This window comes from Orcinus orca, chromosome 8 (assembly GCF_937001465.1).
Source record: "Orcinus orca chromosome 8, mOrcOrc1.1, whole genome shotgun sequence".
NCBI lineage: Eukaryota > Metazoa > Chordata > Mammalia > Artiodactyla > Delphinidae > Orcinus > Orcinus orca.
Window position 1 is genome coordinate 93,147,741 of NC_064566.1, and position 21,952 is coordinate 93,169,692.

Genomic DNA, 21,952 nt, shown 5'->3' on the forward strand with positions numbered 1-21,952 from the left:
TATCAAGTATCTTTTCTGACTACAATGCTGTAAGACTAGAAATCGACTACAAAAAAACTGCAAAAAGCACAAATATGTGGAGGCTAAACAATATGCTATTACACAACCACTGGATCACTGACAAAATCAAAGAAGAAATAAAAGATATCTGGAGACAAATTAAAAAAATAAAAAAACAATTATCCAAAATCTATGGGATGTAGCAAAAGGATTTTTAGAGGGAAGTTCATAGCAATACAAGTCTACGTCAGGAAACAAGAAAAATCTCAAATAAACAACCTAACCTTACACCTAAATAAACTAGAAAGAGAAGAACAAGCAAAGCCAAAAGTTAGTAGAAGGAAAGAAATCATAAAGATCAGAGCATAAATAAATGAAACGGAGACTTTAAAAAAATAGGAAAGATCAATAACACTAAAAGCTGGTTCTTTGAAAAGACAAAACAAAATTGATAAACCATTAGCCAGACTCATTGAGAAAAAAGAGAGAGGGCCCAAATCAATAAAATCAGATATAAAAAAGAATTTACAATTGAAATCACAGAAATATAAAGGATCATAAGAGATTACTATGAACAATTATATGAGAGTAAAATGGAAAACCTAGAGGAAATGGACAAATTCCTAGAAATGTACAATCTCCTAAAACTGAAGCAGGAAGAAATAGAAAATATGAACAGACCAATTATCAGTAATTAAATTGAATCAGGAATAAAAACTCCCAATAAATAAGAGTCCAGGACCAGAGAGAATCACAGGTGAATTCTACCAAACATTTAGACAAGAGTTAACACCTAACCTTCTCAAACTATTCCAAAAAATTGCAGGGGAAGGAGCACTTCCAAACTCATTCTGAGGCCAGCATCACCCTGATACCAAAACCAGAAAAAATAGCACACACACAAAAAAATTATAGACTAATATCACTGATAAACATAGATTCAAAAAACCCTCAACAAGATATTAGTAATCTGAATTCAATGATACGTTAAAAGGATCATACACAATATTCAAGTGGGATTTATCCCAGGGATGCAAGGAAGCTCAATATCTGCAAATCAATCAATGCGATACACAATGTTAACAAACTGAAGAATAAAAATCCTACGATCATCTCATTAGATATGGATAAAGCTTTTGACAAAATTTAACATCCATTTATGATTTAGAAAAACTCTCAACAGAGCAGGTATAGAGGGAACATACCTCAACATGATAAAGACCAGATATAATATCGTACTCTATGGTGAAAAGCTGAAAGCACTTCCTCTAAGATCAGGAACAAGACAAGGATGCCCACTCTTGCCATGTTTAGTCAACAAAGTATTGGAAGTCCTAGCCACAGCAATCAGACAAGAAAAAGAAATGAGGGCTTCCCTGGTGGCACAGTGGTTGAGAGTCCGCATGCCAATGCAGGGGACATGGGTTCGTGCCCTGGTCTGGGAAGATCCCACATGCCGCGGAGCAGCTAGGCCCATGAGCCATGGCCGCTGAGCCTGAGCATCCGGAGCCTGTGCTCTGCAACACGAGAGGCCACAACAGTGAGAGGCCCACATACTGCAAAAAAAAAAAAAAAAGAAAGAAAAAGAAATGAAATGAATCCAAATTAGAAAGAAAGAAGTAAGATATTCACTGTTTGCACATGACATGATACTATATATAGAAAATCCTAAAGATGCTACCAAAAAACTACCAGACTTCATCAAGGAATTTGGTAAAGTTACAGGATACAAAATTAATATACAGAAATCTGTTGAATTTCTATACACTAACAATGAACTATCAGAAAGAGAATTAAGAAAACAGTCCTATTTACAATTGCATCAAAAAGAATAAAATACTTAAGAATAAATCTAACTAAGGAGGTAAAAGACTTGTACTCAGAAAATTATAAGATACTGATGAAAGAAGTTGAGGACAACACAAACAGATGTAAAGATAGACCATGCTCATGGGTTAGAATAATTAATAATGTTAAAATGACCATACCACGCAAGGTAGTCTAGAGTTTCAATGCAATCCCTGTCAAAATACTTATGGCATTTTTCACAGAACGAGAACAAATAATCTTAAAATATATATGGAAACACAAAATACCCCAAATAGCCAAAACATCTTGAGAAAGAAAAAGCTGGAGGTATTACACTCCTTGATTTCAAACTACATTACAAAGCTACAATAACCAACACAGTATGGTAAGGGCACCCCCCACACACACACAAAAAGACACATAGATCAATGCAACAGAATAGACAGCCCAGAAATGAGCCCACACTTATATGGGCAATTAATCTACAACAAAGGAGGCAAGAATATACAATGGGGAAAAAACAACCTCTTCAATAAATGGTGCTGGGAAAACTAGATAGCTACATGCAAAAATATCAAACTGGACTACTTTCTCACACCATGAACAAAAATAAGTTTAAAATGGATTAAAAACTTACATGTAAGATCTGAAACCATAAAACTTCTAGAAGAAAACATAGGCAATATACTCTTTGATATCAATCTTATTCATATTTTTTGAATATGCATCCTCAGACAAGAGAAACAAAAGCAAAAATAAACAAAAGGGACTACATCAAACTAAATAGCCTTTGCTCAGCAAAGGAAGCTATCAACAACAACAAAAATTCACCTACTGAATAGGAGAAGATATTTGCAAATGCTGTATCTGATAAGATGTTAATATCCAACATATACAAAGAACTCAAACAAGTCAACATCAAAAAACAAACAACCCAACTGAAAAATGAGCGGAAGATTTGAATAGACATTTTTCCAAATAATACATACAGATCACCAGCAAGTACATGAAAAGAAGTTCAACATCACTAATCATCAGAGAAGAGCAAATCAAAAACACAATGAGATATCACCTCACGTCTCTCAGAAAGGCTAATATCAAAAAGGCAACAAATAACAAGTATTGGCAAGGATGTGGAGAAAAGGGAACTCTCCTGCACTGTTTGTGGGGATATAAATTGGTGCAGCCACTATGGAAAACAGTATGGAGGTTCCTCAAAATATTAAAAATAGAATTACCATATAGTCCAGCAATTCCACTTCTGAGTATCCAAAGAAAACAAAAACACTAATTTGAAAAGATATATGTACCCTTATGTTCATTGCAGCATTATTCACAGTAACCAAGATATGAAGGCAACTTAAGTGTCCATGAATAGATGAATGGATAATGAAGATGTGGTGTATACACACACACACACACACACACACACACAATGGAATATAACTCAACCATAAAAAAGAATGAAATCTGGGACTTCCCTGGCAGTCCAGTGGTTAAGACTCTGCACTTCCACTGCAGGGGTACGGGTTCAGTCCCTGGTCAGGGACATAAAATCCCGCATGCCGTGTGGTATGGCAAAAAAAAAAAAAAAATCTTGCCATTTTCAAAAATATGGATGAACCTAGAGGGTATTATGCTAAGTGAAATAAGTCAGACAGAGAAAGACAGATACTGTATGACCTCACTTACATGTGGAATTTTTAAAACAAAACAAATGAACAAACATTACAAAACCTAAACAGAGTCACGCATGCAGAGAACAAACAGGTGGTTGCTAGAGAGGGTGGGATGGGCAATCAAAAGTACAAACTTCTAGTTATAAGATAAATAAGTTCTAAGGATGTAATGTACTACATGATAAATATAATTAGTATACTGCTGTTTTTTATATACGAAAGTTGCTAAAAGAGTAAATCCTAAGAGTTCTCATCACAAGGGAAAAATATTTTTTCTATTTCTTTAATTTTCTATCTATATGAGATTATGGATGTTCACTAAATTTGTGGCAATCATTTCATGAAGTGTGTAGGTCAAATCAATATGCTGTACACCTTAAATTTATACAATGATGTATGTCAATTATATATCAATAAAAGTGGAAGAAAAAGATAAAGTAGAGGTTTTAGAGGACAAATGATGAATGGAGTTTGAGCTCAGGCCCTTCCACAGTGAGTCACTTGAGCCTATCAAGCCACTCTGTGGTTACTTTGGCATCTGGCAGAATATTTATATTGTTTCCCTGGATTAAAAGTTATTAGGGTGGGGGGCGGGAGGGAGGAGTGAAGTGGAAACCCCTGAAACCACCTCTGGCCAAGATAGTATATCAGAAACAGTACTGCAACTGGAGTATTGCAGAAGTTCCCACCACCATCAAAGAATTATAAGGTGTGGGGGTAATAGTCCACATCTTATCCCTTTTCAAACCTCAGCCCTGTGAAAACGTGGCTGATTGTGACAGATGATAGTTTATGACTAAACTTAACAAGGTTGTTGTCCCAATTGCAGCTGATATGGCAGATGTGATATCTATCCAGGATTAGATCAACCCAGTTTGGACTATAGCTAATGATTTGGCAAATGTATTCTTGATCTCCATCAGCAGGAAAGATGAAAAAAATAGTGTGCATTTACATAGTCAGGGCAGCAGTACACAGGCACTGTATTTCCAAAGGGCTATATTAACTCTTCGCTAAGGTGTAGTGCACAAGGACCTTGTTCACCTTGACATTCTGCAGAACTTCTGAAGGTCTACTATCAAGATAGTAGACAACTGTATATTTATGATTTATACACAGGGATTACAATGGACAAACTAACCTTAAAATATCATATAGCATATACACAAGTTTGTGTGAGTTCAATAACACCCACACTGGTCTAACCTCGTAAAATAAGAACTCCACCAATCATGAACTTAGATGTCACAGCAATGTCAAACTGCTGTAGAATTTTCTAAAAGCATACCTCTCAATTTCTGCATTTATCTCATTGCAGAGCAGTAACAAACAGTTCACAAACTGGCACCAGTCCACAAACCACACTTTCAGTTAGCACCACTATAGATGGCCTAGGGAAAAATGAGTGCAACAAATAAGAAATTCCACGAAGATTAAGGATTCTGCCATATATAGAAAATTTGGGGGATGCTGGTGGTCTGGGGCAGGTTGAGACATTTTCTCTAAGATAAATGACAAGTTCTTATATCTCATTCCTCCTACCATTTGCATTGGTGTAAGAACATGCCCTTGGGAATACTGTTTTGACCCATTATGAGGTGACTTTGAAGGCTTTCAAAAAGAACAGCCTCTGTAGCATATCCAGGCTGTGTGTGCAAGTTGTCATGTCACTTAGACCATATGAACAAGAGGCAGAGAAATGTATCCATAACGTACAGCGGTATTTAGTGGAATCTTTTGCAAGCACCAATTGGTGAGACCTCTGACATGTTATTAGTAGCCCTAGTAGAGACTGAACCCATATGAAATCAACGAATTGCATAACCAGAGCTGCCCATTATAGTGTGGGTATTATCAGATCCACCAAGTTATAAGGTTGAGTGGGCATAACAGCAATCCATTATGCAATGCAAATGGCACGTTTCAGATTGAGGCAGAGCAGATCCAGAAAATACAAGTCAGTTGTACTACGTGAGCCAGACTCCCATGTCTACTATATGTTTACTGATTCCTCTGCCCCAGTTCACGTTTATTACCTCATGGGGTAGAAGAGTTCTTAAACGAACCAAGGGAAAAAAAAAAAGACCTCAGGCTGGTTTGTAAAGAGTGCAATATGATAGTACTAGCCAAACTTGCTGCTGCATTAAAGCCCTACTCAACAGTGACAAAAGGAAATTTTCTCAGTGGTAAATATTCCCAGAGGGCAGACAAGGAACATTATGCTTCATCATTTACTGTGGGTGAAGGAAAAGAAACCTGAGCTGTGTATATACATGATCTCTGGGTAGCAGATGGCTTGGTTGGAAGGAGCCTAGAAGGAAAAGAATTGGAAGATCAGAGACAAGGAGGTCTGGTGAAGAGTTACATAGACCTGTGGGCACATAGGTGGGCACAAAATATGCAGATCTTTGTATCTCCTCATGCTCAGCAGAGGTCATTCACTATAAAAGCAGCCTTCAACAGCCAGGTAGAATTGTCCTGTGAAATCAGCCAACCCATCTCCCCAGCCAACAAGTGCTGATGCAATGATCTCATGAACAGAGTGACAGTGTGGCAAGGATGGAAACCACACGGGGTCCCAAAAAATAGGCTTCCTCTCATCATGACTGATTTACCTATTTTCAGTGATGACTGCCTGACGTGCCAGCAGTAGAGACCTAGCCTGAACCCTTGATGTGGCACAATTTCTGAAGGAGATCAGCCAGCCACTTGGAGACCTTCAATTACATCAGACTCCTTGCTCTCTGGAGGAGACATCCATTTGTCCTTGCTGAAATTGATACTCTCAATATAAGTGTGACTTCTTGCCTACAAAACCTCCACTGGCACTGCCATCCAAGGGCTTATAGTATGCCTAAACTATCAACATGGTCTCCCATATAGCACTGCCTTGGATCAAAGCTCCTATTTTATGTCGAAGAAGGTACACAAATGGACACATGATCATGGGATACACTGGTTAAACCAAGTACCCCATCACCCAGAAACAGCCAGTCCAATCAAGCAGTGACTAGTCTTTAATGCTCAAGATGCCAGCGAAGGGTCGAGATGAAGATACATTATATGTGTTGAAGTAATAACCTACATATGGTGCTGTACTCCAATAGCTAGAATTAATGGAAGTGGGAATCAAGGGGAAGAAATAGGAGCGGTCACTCTCACCATCACTTCCAGTGACTCAAATACAGAATTTGTCCTTCCTAACTTCACATCATTACGCTAGCCAGGTTAGAGGTCCTTGTTCCCAGGGGCAGAATACTTTTGTCAGGGGTCACGGTAAGGGTTCCACTGAACTGAAAGTTGTGAATTTGGCTATTTTGAGTCCCTCATATCAATGAACTAAGAGGCAAAGAAACGTGTTAATTTAATGGCAGGGAAACCTACCCTGATTATCATAAGTTAGAGCTGCTGCCACACAATAAGGGCAGGGAAGAGTGTGTCTGGTACCCAAGTTGTTCACAGGTATGTCACTCGGTGCTTTTATGCCCAGAGATAATACTTAGTATGCAATTATAGAAACAATAGCCCAACAAGGGCTAAGATACCTCATGGATGAACGGCTGGGTGTCCTTACCAAGACCAGTCAGAATACTCAGGAAATCCAGAATGGTTGGGAGGAGAGAAAGATGATGAATATCAATTACAACTTTGGGACCAACTAAGCAACAGTAGTTTCCTTTATTAATCGCCTGCTTTGAGTCTTTTCGGAGATTGTGACTAGCCTCTATTTTAAAGGGAACTCTGAAACTTACTAGACTTGTATCTCCACTCAGATAATGAAGGCATCTTCTTTCATTAAAATGGGGAAGGTTCAGCATAAGCAAGGCATGGAACCAAGAAACATCATGTGGTTCAGGCAGAATACGTGATGGCGTCATAGGGAATGTGCTAAGACTTGTCTAATGTCACTTGGAGAAGCAGAAGAGGAAGCCTCAAACCTAGGGCTTCTCATCTTAAATATCAAACTTTCCCCTGCATCTTGCTTTTTACTTTATTGAGTAAGAGCCACAGAGTGAGTCTCTGGTGATATCAAGATGTACTCACTATGGTTGCTACCCTCAAGTACTAATTTAAATTTGTTTTTAAGCATATATTTTCAAGTAAAGAATAACACAAGGCAGCCAGAGCTCAGTGCCAAAGAAATTATACAGTCAGACAGTACTACAAAGACTCTGGAGGAAAAAATACTTCCCCAAGAAGGGCCAGATGGGCAGATCCCACCTGTTGATCTTGAATCCAGCTTTACCAATACCCACATGAATCCAGCTTTACCAATACCCACATAGAAGCAGAGGTTGGGGGAGGGCTTTTCTTGCCAATGCAATGACCTTTAATTTGGGGTGACCCTTGGGCTGAATATGAAGCTAGGTAGATATCTGTATGCCTTATGAATGCTCACATTCTCTGCATGTCAGACTCTTCCCCAGCCCCCCTAGTACTTGCTCAGTGGACCTAGGTACAAAGCGGCCATGGTGAAATGGATGCAGGCTACTCATGGGATTGACAACATGCACTTTGTGTCACCAAGGCTGACTTGCTTTTCACTCTTGCTGAGTGCCCAACTTGCCAAAAGCAGAGACCAACACTGAGCCTCCTGTGTGGCATCATTTCCCAGGGAGAGCAGAGGCAGTTTAAATAATTGGACCCCTTCCATCATGGAGGGGACAAAGAGTTGTCCTCAGCGGGATAGACACATATTCTGGGTTTGGATTTGCTGTCCTTGCTTGTAACACTTCTGCTAGCACCACCATCCATGGGCTTATAAAATGCCTTATTCGCCATCATGGTATTCCTCACAACATTGCTTCTAATCAAGGAATTCATTTCTCAGCAAAAGAAGTGTGGCAATGGGCTCAGGCCCGTGGAATTCATTCTTATTACATAGCTCATCAACCAGAAACAAATGGTCCCAAAGAATCTTGGAATGAGCTACTGGAGCCTTAGCTATGGTTCCAGTTGGGAGACAACCCTCTGGAAAAAATGGGGTCTGTCTTACAGAATGCAGTATGTACTTTGACTCAGTGACCAATATATGGTGCTACATAGAAATCTTCCATAATAGGATGCAGAGACCTTAGAATCAAGGGCAGGAAGTGAGAGTACCTCCTCTCACTCTGACACCTAAAAACTCTCAGCATTTTTGCTTCCTGTCACTACAACTTTGAGCTCTGCTAGTTTGGAGGTCTTGGTTTCCAAGGGAGAAAATCTTCCACCAGGATAAATACCAATGGTTCCACTGAGTTAGAATTTGAGACTTCCCCCTGGCCATTCTGGGGTCCTTGTGCCACTGAAGCAACAGGCAAAAAAGCGAGCATTACTCTACTATTTGGGACGATTAATACCAAAAGGAAATTTAATTGCAGAAAAGACTTTGTCTGGAGCCTAGGGCATTCTCAGGGACATCCCTCACTGCTTTTGTGCCCAAGAGTAAACAGTAATGCAAAATCACAGCAACCACAAATACACAGAATCTTTAAGGACTTGGACTCGTCAGGAATAAAGTTTGGGGTCACTCCCACACTCCACCAGGTAAAAAAACACTGACCAGATAATATCCTGGATGAGGATGATGAAAACACAAAAATGTGAACAGGTAGTGTAAGAAGGAATATATATATTTAATTTGATTTATTTCTATGTAATTTATTTGTATAATTTACTTTGATATATATACTTTATGACCAGGTATACGGACAAGGACTATAGCAGTGCATATTTTCTTCTTCCTGTGTATGTGTGTGTGTGTTATTTTACTTTCTGTCCTCCTTCCCTTGTTGTCATATACGTTGTTAGAGGTTAACTTTGCAATAAAGAAGAAAATACTCGGATGGACGGCACGGAGAGAAGCTTCCCCCGGGATTCGCTACATGCTTTATCCACGTGGTTTTAAGGGAAAAAAAAGGGGAATCCGAGCGCTACAGTGGCCATTCTCCGGTGGTTGGAGCATGTTACCCAAAAGCTGCTCCCTCAGAGGCCGATGGGAGCGGCTGGCGGGCGGCGCTCTTGGGGTCACCGAGCATGCTGGGAGGCGTGGTCCCGGCGCGGCCCGAGGATTCTGGGTAGTGTAGTCCTGGCGTCCTGCTGGAGTGCCCCCGTTTCCCCCCCCCCGCCCCCACCGGGGGCTCGAATGACCCCTTGTTCTTTGGTGGCGCTGGTGAGTTTGGCTCCAGCGGCACCCTCGCCGCAGCCGTGCCCTTCTCCGCGCGGAAAGCAGGTACATTCCTGATACCTTTAAGTAAGAGGAAACCCTACCCTGCCGGATCTTGAGTTTCCATTGACTCTCCTGAACGTTTCGGTTCTCGTTCTGACCCCTGTGGCTCCTGCCTGCCCAGAGAGGACTGCCTGGTGGGCCAGGGGAGGACTCCTGGGCTCCTGACAGCCCAGCCTCAGGCACACATGGCATTCAGAGATGTGGCTATGGATTTCACCCAGGAGCTGCTCAGCCCTGCTCAGAGATCCCTGTACCGGGAGGTGATGCTGGAGAATTACAGCAACCTGGTCTCACCGGGGATTCCATTTTCTAAACCAAAACCCATCACCAAGCTGGAGCAAGGGAAGGAAACCTGGAGAGAAGAGAGAAAATGCCCACCGGCCACTGGCCCAGCAGAACCAAAGCCAGAACCCCACCTCAGTCCTTTCTGCCCTCCGGATTTCTCCAGTCAGAAATTCCGCATGCAGCATATGCTGTGTAGTCATCCTCCCTGGATCTCCTCGTGCTGTGTGCAGAAGATCCTGCCCAGCCAGGAGATCCGTGCCTGGGGGACCAGCAGCAAGCCTCCGATGGAAGTTCCCGGAACGATAAAGCAGAAGGTCAGGAGAGAGAAGAAGCCTTTGGAAAGACAAAGAAAAGGACTTCAGGCACGTTCCCCAGGCCGCCACCCCTGAGGCTCTAGGGATGGCATCCAAGGCGTGGAGGTAGAGGCCAGCCAGCTCAGAGGGAGAACTCTGAGGAAACAGACAGACTGTTGAAGAGGATAGAAGTGTTAGGATTTGGACCAGTCAACTTTGGGGAGTGTGGACTGGGCTTCAGCAAGATGACAAACCTGCTCAGTTACCAGAGGATACACTCAGGGGAGAAGCCTTATGTGTGCAGGGTGTGTGAGAAGGGCTTTAGCCTAAGGAAAAGCCTTGCCGGACACCAGAAGGCACACTCAGGGGAGAAGCCTGTCGTATGCAGGGAGTGTGGGTGAGGCTTTAACTGGAAGTTTATGCTCATCATACATGAGAGGACACACTTGGGCGAGAAGCCTTACATGTGCAGTGAGTGTGGGCGGGGCTTCAGCCAGAAGTCAAACCTCAGCATACACCAGCGGACACACTCCGGGGAGAAGCCCTACGTGTGCCAGGAGTGTGGGAAAGGCTTCAGCCAGCTGTCGTCAGACACCAGAGGACACAGTTAGAGGAGAAGACCATCGTGTGCAGTGACTGTGGCCTGGGCTTCAGCGACAGGTCGAACCTCATCTCACACCAGAGGACACACTCCAAGGAGAAGCGTTATGTGTGTGGCGTGTGTGGGCACAGCTTCAGCCAGAATTCAACCCTCATCTCACACAGGCGGACACACACTGGGGAGAAACCTTACGTGTGTGGGCTGTGTGGGTGAGGCTTTAGACTCAAGTCACACCTCACAGACACCAGAACATACACTCAGGGGACAAGCCCATTGTGTGTAAGGACGGTAGGCGAGGTTTCAACCAGCAGTCCAATCTCATCAGACACCGGAGGACACACTCAGGGGAAAAGCCGTACGTGTGCAGGGAGTGTGGGCGAGGCTTCAGTCACCAGGCAGGTCTCATCTAGCACAGGCAGAAAGACTCAAGGGAAAAGCCTTACCTGTGCAGGCAGTATGGACTCGGCTTTAGCAGTAAGTCAGCTTTAATCACGCACAAATAGGTACACTCAGAAAAGAAGCCCTGTTTATGCAGAGAGCATTGCCAAGGCTTTCCCCAAAATTCACACCTCGTCTTACATCAGATGACACACCAGGGCAAGAAGCCTTATGTGTGCAAGACGTGTGCACAGGGCTTTAGCCAGAAGTCTCACCTCAGCAGACACAGGAGGATGAAGTCCGCCCACCATAAACTGACTTCAGTCTGACCCTGAGGCCTACTTGGGGCAATCTTCTGACCCCTTACACTCTCTTTGAAAGCGAAGAGGTGGCAAGGACTGAATAATCAAACATCTTATACTTTCATGAAATGCATTCTGTAAGTGGTCAAAGGACATTTGAGTTCATTTACTTCTTCCATGCTAAGTCTTCATGTTTTGTGGCCTTTTGTTCTAATAAACTGCATCTTTACAAAAAGAAAAAAGAAAATACTCAGATGATGAAGCTCTCTTGAAGAGAGTAGTCAATACAACCTGGTAATGGACAGGTGACTGTCCCCCAGAGATGGATACAATGACTATTGAAAGTTTGCATCTCCTCATCTTGAGAAGAGGTTGGGAATGTCTTTACAAAAGATGGTTGCATCTTGTTAGGTGAAAGAACAATTCATTTTATGGTTGTGGGAAGTTCAAATCTGTGTAGGAAGGAGCGTATAGATGCTGAGGACCCAAAGGAATACCCTGGAACAGCCCAATTGTCTTTCTGATTTGAACCCTTCCTTCCAAACTCCACTTTGTGATACTGGGATTCTGCTGTGCACTGGCTCCCTGCCCATCTCTGTCCATTGGAGCCACTGGAGGAAGACTGCAGGGCTGCAGGAGGAACAGAGAAACTTGGCCCTTCCTGTTGGTGCCCTGTTTGCTTCATGTTCTGGTCAGACTTGTCTATCTGGTCATGGCAACTTGTTTCAAAGCAGCAGTTGAATAGTTTGAAGTTTCTCCAATACAGGTCCCCCCCCCCCTCACCCTTAGAAGGATTGAGTCCCAACCCCATGAGCCCTTCCTTCAAACTCAGCAATACCAGTGCCAGCCAAGCAGTTTCTTTTCCTTAGAAGTCTGGCTTTCAGCTCTGTGGGTCCTCTCTTTCAAGATTCTAGGTTTTAATAACTCCAACCTCTTCTCTTTGTTGTCCCAGTTCTAGGGGTGGTGGCTGCTTCCTGCAGTTGCTACTTCCATGACACTCTAGTGTTCTCTTTTCAGTTAGTGAGCAATTCTTCTGAGCTACTTACTGTTCTTTACATTAATTCTCTATGTTTACAATTTTCAAAATACCTGGTGTGGCTTTTGTCTCCTGATTAGACCCTGACTAATACACCTTTCAAGGGGGATCTCTACAATGACGTGGCGGACAAAGATGGAAGCCCCTCCTTCGAATCTGGCCTCCACCACACTGTGCTCCAGCAATATCAGAACTGCCTGTAGCTCTCCATCCATAAGGTGGTTTCTGCTTCTGGGTTATCTACCTATTTTGGAATCATGACAAGACCATCTCTTTGGACCAAAGACTAAAATTAAGATGTGTACATAACACAAAGTGATAAGTGCCCTAAGAGATAAAGCAGTGTGGGACTATAAAAGACTGAGATATTCCAATTAGCAATAGGTGGGGAGGGAACCAGGAAAAGCTTCATGAAAAATATGGCATTGGATATGGATTTGGAAACTTAGGTAGAATTTGTACAGGTAGGGGAGAACGAAGGAACGGCATGATGGGCGGGAAGCATGGCATAAGGAAAGGCCCAGAAATGGAAAATCGTGGGTTGTGGGTGGAGAAGAGTAAATCAGATTATTTGGATGGAGCATTAGGTGAGTTTTCAGTGGGATATTCACCCCTCCATCTCCACCCCCCGCAATCATTCCCCCAGCTCACCCCTGCTGGAGCTCAGCTGCCCCCCTAGCTCATCCATCTCTTGCTACTCCCATCTCCCCATCCCTGCCCCCAGGGAACCCTCAGTCAGAATGGAGGGATTTATGAGCAGTAACACTCCCTTCTCAGATCAATGGCTGAAGATCAATAGCTATAATGCAGAAAATTAATCCATATTCATTAGCATTGAATTGAGCAAATGATATTATAAAAACTCCCTTGGAAATCTATGGAAGGAAATTAAAGAGAAAGTTATTCTAATGTCACTACTGTCTGCCAAGCTACAGGTTTAAGAAATCAGGCAACTGAAGCTCCTGTTAATATTCAAAGGAAGCTTCAAAGGTCATTTAGGGTCATAGTTATATTGGCCACTTGGATGTAGAGGGTAAGGAGATGGAAGAGATGTTTTCTTCCCTTCCTCTGTGGAGATCTAAGAAACAAATGAACTCGTGGGTCGCCTCCAATCCTAGAATCCTGTAACTCCTGTATTCCTCCCTGATGCCATGACGAGTCACAGATGAGCTTCAGCAATGTCAAGTGCAATCATTAACTTAGAAAACAGCCTTGACTCCTGAAGACCAGGCTCCCTAGGAGGTCCCCTCTCCTGTCCCAGGGAGCCTCTGGTCATTCTCAGAGCCAGACCCCCCCCAGTCTCTATTCACCATACATCTCACAAAATAAGAATAGATACAGATTCACAAGTCTTAGTCTAACACAGCTGTGAAAAGTGGAGAAAGGTCAGAGGGAAAGTACAAACCTGGCCTGGTGAACGTTTGCAGAGCTCAGGCAGAAGGACTGGATTCCAGTTTTGACTTCACCTCCTAGTAGCTGTGGGAAAATGACAGAATTCTTTGAGTCTCAGTTTCTTTGTCCGCAGAATATGGACAATAATATAATAATTCCTCCCTCAGCAGGATTACTACGAAGATTAACACAATGCATGGTGAAAGTGCTTTACGCACTGCGAAATGCTATTCAAAAACTTTTATTGTCCTAAAAGCTTAGAGATGTTCTTCTGAAGCAGGTATCTTGTTAATGGAATCTGTCCATGGTTCCATGAGGTTCATAAATGCCCTGAAATTGTATGCCAAATTGTCTATGTATGTATGTATGTGCATTTTGAGGGGGAAGAGGACCATGGCTTTTATGAGATTCTCTAAGCAGTTTGTGACCAGCAGCGATTATGAATTAAGAACCCCTGATAGAAGGAGACTGACAGAAGTGCCGCATCCCTGTGCAGATGGGACCAGAGTCTTTTATGCATCACAGCAAGAGAGACCTTACCTTAGCAGGAATCACTGCAAGGTGAAGCATCAAAGCCACTGAGGAAAGTTGTAGAATCTGGGTGGTCAGCCACGCAAATGGCCTGGGTGCTGAGTTGCCCTGAAGCAGGTGGAATGGTATTAACAGCTCCTTAACAGTTCTTCAAACCTCCATGGTGCCCAACCCCAGGGGGCTCTGTTCAGCTCTATGTGACTGGAGCACTTTGGAGGTGATCCCTGGAGTTTGGCAGACAGGAGTCTTGCCTCCATCTTACTTCCCTCTGCCCTCTTTCCAATCTCAATCCTCACAGCAAAAGGAATCACAAATTCTATGGTAGCCTCTTGCTCTCCTTTGCCCTTCCTGAAACCCCAGTTGCTTCCTTCTCCCCCGGGCATCCTGGGAGATTCCTTGCTGGGGGGGAGGGGAGCATCTAGATTGCATCTTACTTTATAGTATCTTGTGTTTGGAACCCAGACTCAGGTACAGGATGGTCCCACACTCCCTTCTTCTATCCCAGGCTGTCTAAAATCTCCTCCAGAGTCCCTGGAATCCTCCAGGGGAAAAATTAATCAGGGCCCCAGCTCACTGAAGGCACGATTGGCCAACTGTTAGGTTTTTGTTTTTATTGTTCACATAATTTTATTCCCCACTGATGGCAGTTGAAAATCCTGGAGGCCCCTTACCGATATCTTTTCCAGTGTTTATAAGATGGGGACATAGAAGATGACCCACATTGGAAGGAAATAAAGAGGTGATCTTGTCCTTTGCCCATAGCTTCCTTCCCTGAAAGGGGCCCAGGGTAGATACCTCACAAGCTCCCCTCCTCAGGAGACCAGGAACTTCACCTGGTGTCTCATCTGAGTCCCTTGGATGGTGCCATGTGAAGTAAAGCAAGTGACCCCACATCTAGACTCAGTCTCTTCCGCTCCAACTTTCTGCAAGTCTCAGGGTCCCATAAACTACTTTGGGTCTCTTTTCTTCCTCTGAGTTTTATTTTTTATTTTTTCTGGGAAACTTCCAAGCGTCTGGGGGAGGTAGTGTGGACAGAAATGACCACAGGGTTAGAGGGAATGTTTAAAGTGTCCGACAACCATCCAACACGATTTATTGGGCATCTGTCATATTACAAGAAGATGCAAGTCACACAAAGAGATGGACTCTGGCTGGGTGAGCCCCTCCAGGAAGCCAGCTTCCAAGGACAGGGCAACCACCCTGCAAGTCAGTTCCACAACGTTTGCCTATCTTTATGGAGTTTATCCCAGTCTGTCTAATGGGTATCACGGCGATTTGGGTAAAAGACCTACTCCCCTACTGGACCACAGATGCCTTAAGGGCAAGAGGGGTCCAGACATGTTCTGCATTTGTTTGTTGAATTAAATTAAATCAAAACAGGGTTCATGCCCTGTTTTTTATTATCTCTTTAGGTGGTAGAGAGCAAAGGTAAATAGGAGTAGAACAGTGAACACACACAATGCTCCTGAAGAACTCTCCTCTATTAAATGCACACACACGCTCATGCTCATATACACACATGCACATATGTGCATATTCGTGCACGCACACACACCACATTCAGAGGAGACTCTTGGCTCCCTACCGCTTGCTTGAAAACCCAGGCTTCAAGAGACAATTAAATATTTATATCTTTACATCTCAGTATCTTCCTTTCAAATCCAAACAGCTCCAACAGGAGCCATCACTGGCACTTACTTAACTCCTTAAAAACATCCACGAGGGGTTTTATCCTTTTATAATTAAATTGTTAAGAGCAGAGAAGATGCAACAGGCTTTAGGGTGGGAATGAGCTTACTCCCCAGAAACAAGGCCGTGGGAGCCCCAGCTCACTCTCTTAGACTCAGTCTGGGATCCAGCGCTCCTGGATCTGGGGCCCAGCCACCCAGCCCGTACCCTCACCCACGGTCTGCAAAGGACGAAGGGATGCTCTCTTGCCAGCTTTCCCCAACAGGCACTTGAGTGCCCTGCAATCAGGGCTTGGCAGATTATGCAAATTACCTGTGCATAATAATGTCCTCACTAAGTAGATTAACCCAGAGCAGGGTACCGGACAGGAGCTAGCAGGTGTTGGCTGCCAGGCCCTTAGCTCTCTGCCCCAGCCCCAAGCATGGTGACAGTGCTTCTAGACCAGGCTGCTGACGGCCTTCTCACTACACTACCTTCCCCACCTGCCACCGGGCCTCTGTCATGTGCACACTCTTACCTCTTCTCCCTCAGTCTGTCCCTAACGGCCTACCCTGTGGGATCTCCAATGTCAGGGCTGAGAGGAAAGGGAAGAAAGCCCTTTCCCAGGAGTTGCTTGAGCTAAGGAAATGGGAAGAATCTTACCACCTTGAGTCACTGACATATGCATTTACTTCTAATTCCCCATCTGTGGGCAGGACTTATGTCCCTGAACTCTCCATAAACCCATTCTAGGGCCTGCAACACAATAAGTACTCACCAAATGAATGTTTCCTGGATAGAATTGAATTCCAAAACCACAGGGCTGGGAAAACATCTTCAAAATGCTTCAAGCAGCCAACAGACATATTCTGATTATGACTCATCTGCCAGGCACTCTGTGAACACTGGCATAGGGATTTTAGCCTTGCTGCTATGAGTTCCTTGACATTATAAGCAAATTATATGTTCCTACGTTTTTCTGTAGGGAGAGGGCCCATGGCTTTCACCAGCTTCTTCATGGTGTCCTGACCCCTCCCTAAAAAAATCTTAACCACTGCCTGTCCACGGGAAGGACAGACATGAAAACCAACAATCACAGCAGTGTGATAAGCCCGGGACCAAGATGAGCACAAGATGGTGTGAGGGCATAGAAGAGGGTCCAACCTGCAGAGGACAGAGCCCTGAACTCAGCATCACTCCCTGCTAAGGTAGCTATTACAAGTCCCATCTCACTAGTTGGGAAAATGAGGCTCAGAGAGTTTAGGCTGCCTGACCAAAGTCACACACCAGTAGAACCCAAAGTAGATCGAAGCTCGGTGTTGAGCTTGCTCCCTGCAGCCGCCTTGGCATTTGAGATCCCAGCTTCGAGACCCCTCATGCTCTCCCAGGGTTCGGGGGGCAGAGGAATGGAGCCCCTGCAATGACTGTCTGAATTCTGATCGGCCGTGGAGCAGGCTTGGCGGTTAGGCCTCTGGGTCCCCGGTGTGCACATCTTGGCAGGCTTCCGCGGACTTTGTGGAGTCTATTTACCACATCTAAGACCAATTTCCTTCCCTTCGGTTGCTTTGAAGATAATTTAAGGTACTTGCATTGTCTGCCTGGGAATGTAAAAAGCTAGCTAATGCCGAAATCGATGCTTCCTGCTTAATACTGTGCCTCCGCCCACCTGACCTGCGCAGCGGCTGGCTCACAGAGCCTTCAGTGACGGCTTCAGCAGATCTTTCCGGCCAGCTACTTTGTTAATGAGAAAGGGGCTGGGGGCTGCGGGAGGGGGGTGCTTCAGGATAACGGCAAGCGGATTGAGTTGTTAAGCCCGAATGAAATATTTAGTAGCACCACTGGCAGGATTCAGCTGGTCGGGAACAGTACTTCAGCCCTGCTTGGGGAAGGGGGTGGAGGAGGGTGCCCAACATGGGCTCCCCAAACTAGGGGTGCAGAGTAGCCTGTTCTGGAGGAGAAGACCAGCCCGGACATGACCTCCCAGCTGGCTCTGTTCCCAGGGCAGGCTGGGACCACTTAGGAGGGCAGGTTGCTCTGCCAAACCTGCACCTGCAGCCCCCAGAGGGCATGAAATAGGGGTGCTCATCACCAAGGAGAGAGCTCCCATGGTCTGCATGTCTCCACACCTCTTCTGGGTGCCGATGCTCTGCACTGGAGCTCAGCTCTTCGTAGAAAGTTTAACCGGGCCTTAGAGGGCTAGCTGAAGGGTGAGGTTGGAGAGGTAAGAATAGGAAAGATGGCATTTTCTGTGTTCTTCCTTCCTAAACTACTCTGGGAACAGAGTACTCTAGTCCTATGTACTTTGTATTATACTATCCTGACTTCCTCACTGCTAAAATCATGGAATCTCAGCCTTAGATGGGACTTGGCATATCACATGTTCATTCAACATTTATTGAGCTCCTTACCTACTATGACCAAGTATAGTATATACCATGCCATTCACCCATCCCACATTCAATATTTTAATCCCCTTTCTAGCACCCCATCCCAAATTGGCCAATACTAGAATGACTTCATGGATGGGGAATGAGTTATTTCCTACTGATCCTCATTCCAGCAATCTTTATTAGGAATAATTCCCTTTATTCAAACCAAAATCTGTACCCCTTCAGCTTTTATTTATAACCCTTGGCCCTTGTTCCCCTGACCCATTCCCTACTCCCCCACCCTCCCCAACATTGCCAAAGCCACAGTAGCATCCTTCAGATATCTGAAAACATCTCCAGGCTTCTTCCAACTTAGCAGTATGACCAAAATCTAATTATAATCTGAGGAACCAGGTGGACTGTGACAGTGCTAAATCTTTTGGATGTCAAATAACTTAATCTTTTCATAGCTTTTCTCCCTCACGTTTATTTGATTCCTTTTCTACTTAATCTCCAGGTCTACCACAAAGTGGCAGTCACAAAACTCCTTCATAAAAGCAGGTTACAAAATTTCTGCTCTTGTCTGGAGTAGACTGGCTTGTATCAAACAAATTCTCCTGCTGATAAAAACTTTAAAAATCAAAATCAGGGCTTCCCTGGTGGCGCAGTGGTTGGGAGTCCGCCTGCCGATGCAAGGGATGCGGGTTCGTGTCCCGGGCCGGGAGGATCCTACATGCCGCGGAGCGGCTGGGCCGTGAGCCATGGTCGCTGAGCCTGTGCGTCCGGAGCCTGTGCTCCGTAACGGGAGAGGCCACAGCAGTGAGAGGCCCGCGTACCGCAAAAAAAAAAAAAAATCCAAAAAAAAAAAAATCAAAATCAAAAACAACTCTTTAAAAATCAACAGAGAGCTGCCAAGGCATCCAGGACTTATGAGCCAAAATTTAAAAAAGAAAGGAAATGAACTGAGAGGCACCCTACATTCATGATTGCTTTTCCCTGATTCATATTTAGTAGCTCAGAGGCTGAAAGGACAAGCAGAGACTAAGAAGATGAACATAAAGTAGTAGCTAAGACACAATGAAGCCAAGCAGAGCTTTTGACAGTCTCATGAGGCTGAGGAGGCGTATACTGGAGCTCAGAGCTACCAACCAAGGCATTTAGGATACAAAGGTTGAGATCCTGGAGACAAGAGAAGACCAAAGAAGTGAGCGCAGTATTTAATGGTACTTTCCCTCAAGGCATGTGTGATCTGTAAGCAGCAACCCAGGGGATGAAAAACCTAACTAAAAACTGGCTACAAGGCTGGGAAATTTTAAAAGGCTGTTAGGTCTGGGTCCTTGCTGCCAAGATGCCAGAAGGGCTGGGTGTGTTGTGCCCCCTTCCTAAGAGGATCTTCACCCTGGTGTAGACCAAGAAAAGAAGCAATAATGGTCATGCCAAAAAGGCTATGGCCACCTGTAGCCTGTATGCTGCACTAACTGCACCCAGCGTGTGCCCAAGGACAAGGCCATTAAGAAGTTCATTATTCAAAATATAGTACAGGCCACAGTCATCATGGACATTTCCAGAGCGAGTGTCTTTGGCACACTTGTGCTTTCTCTATGTGAAACTACATTACTGCATGAGTCATGCCATTCACAGCAAGGTAGTCAGGAATCATTCTCACAAAGCCCAGAAAATCCACACACCTTCACCTAATTTAGACCTAATTGTGCCACCCCATGACCTCTGCCAAAGCCCATGTAAGGAGCTGCGTCCTTAAGGACTGAAGAAAAACTGTCCTCTGGAAAAAAAACCGACTGGAAGTTATGCTTTTCAAAAAGAGACTTTAATAGTCTCACAGTCCTAGGAAGACAAAAATGAAAGGCCACAACCAAGGAGAAGACCTGGTACACATTCCAGGATTTCATTTGGGATTCATGAAGTGCTAAACCAAAGAATAAATGTGAAGAGGGAATATACCAACCTTCACAGAGACTGGAACCCAGCTTCAAATACAGGTGCTCTTCCTCTACTATAGTTGACTAAGCAAATCTTAACTGGAAGAAGGTTTCATCTAGAGATTACAAATTTCATAAAAATGCCTGGCATTCAATAAAAACTGACTAGGCATGCAAAGACACAGAATGAAATAACTAAGAATGAAAATAAAGGTCAGATCACAGCTTCACAGCTGAACCAAATGTTAGTATTTTTAGACACAGACTTTAATGTCACTATGATGAATATCTTCAAGAAAATAGATCGAAATGGGAAATTTCAGTAAAAAAGAAAAAAACCACTCTGGAATCTTTAGAAAGAACTAAAATTCAAGAACTAAAAATATATAACACATAAAATCAATAATTTGGGTTTAATAAGAGATTAGACACTGCTGAAGGAAAGAATAGTTTGGAATGGCAGGTTGGAAGACAATAACCAGACTAATAAAAAGAGAAAATATTTTTAAAAGATGGAAATGCAGAAAAGAATATAAGACATATGGGACATGGTGAAAAGATCTAACATGTGAAACTGGAGTACCAGAAAAAAAAAAAAGAGAAAAAATTTAGCATAAACAATATTTGAAAAATAGTGACTGTGAATTTTCTGAAATTCACATTCTTCTAAACTGAAGAAAGACATTAAGCCACAGATTTTCGGCAGGATAAATGTGTAGGCATATCATGGCAAAATCATTGAAAACCCAACACCAAGAGAAACATTTAAAGCAACCAGAGAAAAAAACCCACATTACTTTCAAATGAGTAACAATAAAACATAGATAATTTCTTAATAGAAATGATAAAAGTAGTAAAAATAATGATTTCAGTTTATTGTAATAAACCAAAGATGCATATTATAATATCAGGAGTAGCCAATAAAAAAAATAGCAAAAGACTATACAACTAACACGATAATAGAAATAACAAAACATACCGACTTAACTCAAAGAAGAAAATAAAGGAGGACAAAATAAAGCATTGCAAATAAGAAAATATACACTATAATGTGTTTAAGCCCAAATATATCAGTAACTACATAAAAGGATAAATACACTAAATTCTTCTATTGAAAACAAAATTTGTCAGACAGGTTTTTAATTTGTCAGATAAGTTTTTAATACCAATTATTTATTTATATTATTCAGAAGACAAATATGAGGTTTCTAGATTGGGGCTGACTATTACCACTTACAGTAATAACTGCATTGGTTCCCCGTGCCCAATTTTCCCCCTTAAGGGTGGTGTAATGAGAACCAGATGGTTAGGACTGTACATGCAAAGGGTACACAGAGGAAAGGAATTCAAAAATTATGAATCTGAGAGTTTATATAGGAACAGCCATAAGGCTTTCCTACCGCCTTCGTCCTGGGAGAGGGAGAGGAACATTTCTAACCCAAACTATTTTCTCAGGGA

At 43.3% G+C, this 21,952-nt stretch overlaps 1 protein-coding gene and 1 pseudogene across 1 annotated transcript; both read left to right on the top strand.

Annotated features, from left to right (window-relative positions):
- The first annotated feature begins 9,905 nt into the window (after nt 1-9,905).
- LOC101286460 (zinc finger protein 133-like) lies at nt 9,906-11,334 on the top strand. Its single transcript, XM_049713841.1, is given in 5 exon segments — nt 9,906-10,298; nt 10,382-10,533; nt 10,603-10,860; nt 10,938-11,003; nt 11,171-11,334. Coding segments are annotated over 5 exon segments (987 nt in total). The 3' UTR covers nt 11,289-11,334.
- On the top strand, nt 11,335-20,300 carry LOC101285950 (40S ribosomal protein S26-like; annotated as a pseudogene).
- The last annotated feature ends 1,652 nt before the right edge of the window (nt 20,301-21,952 follow it).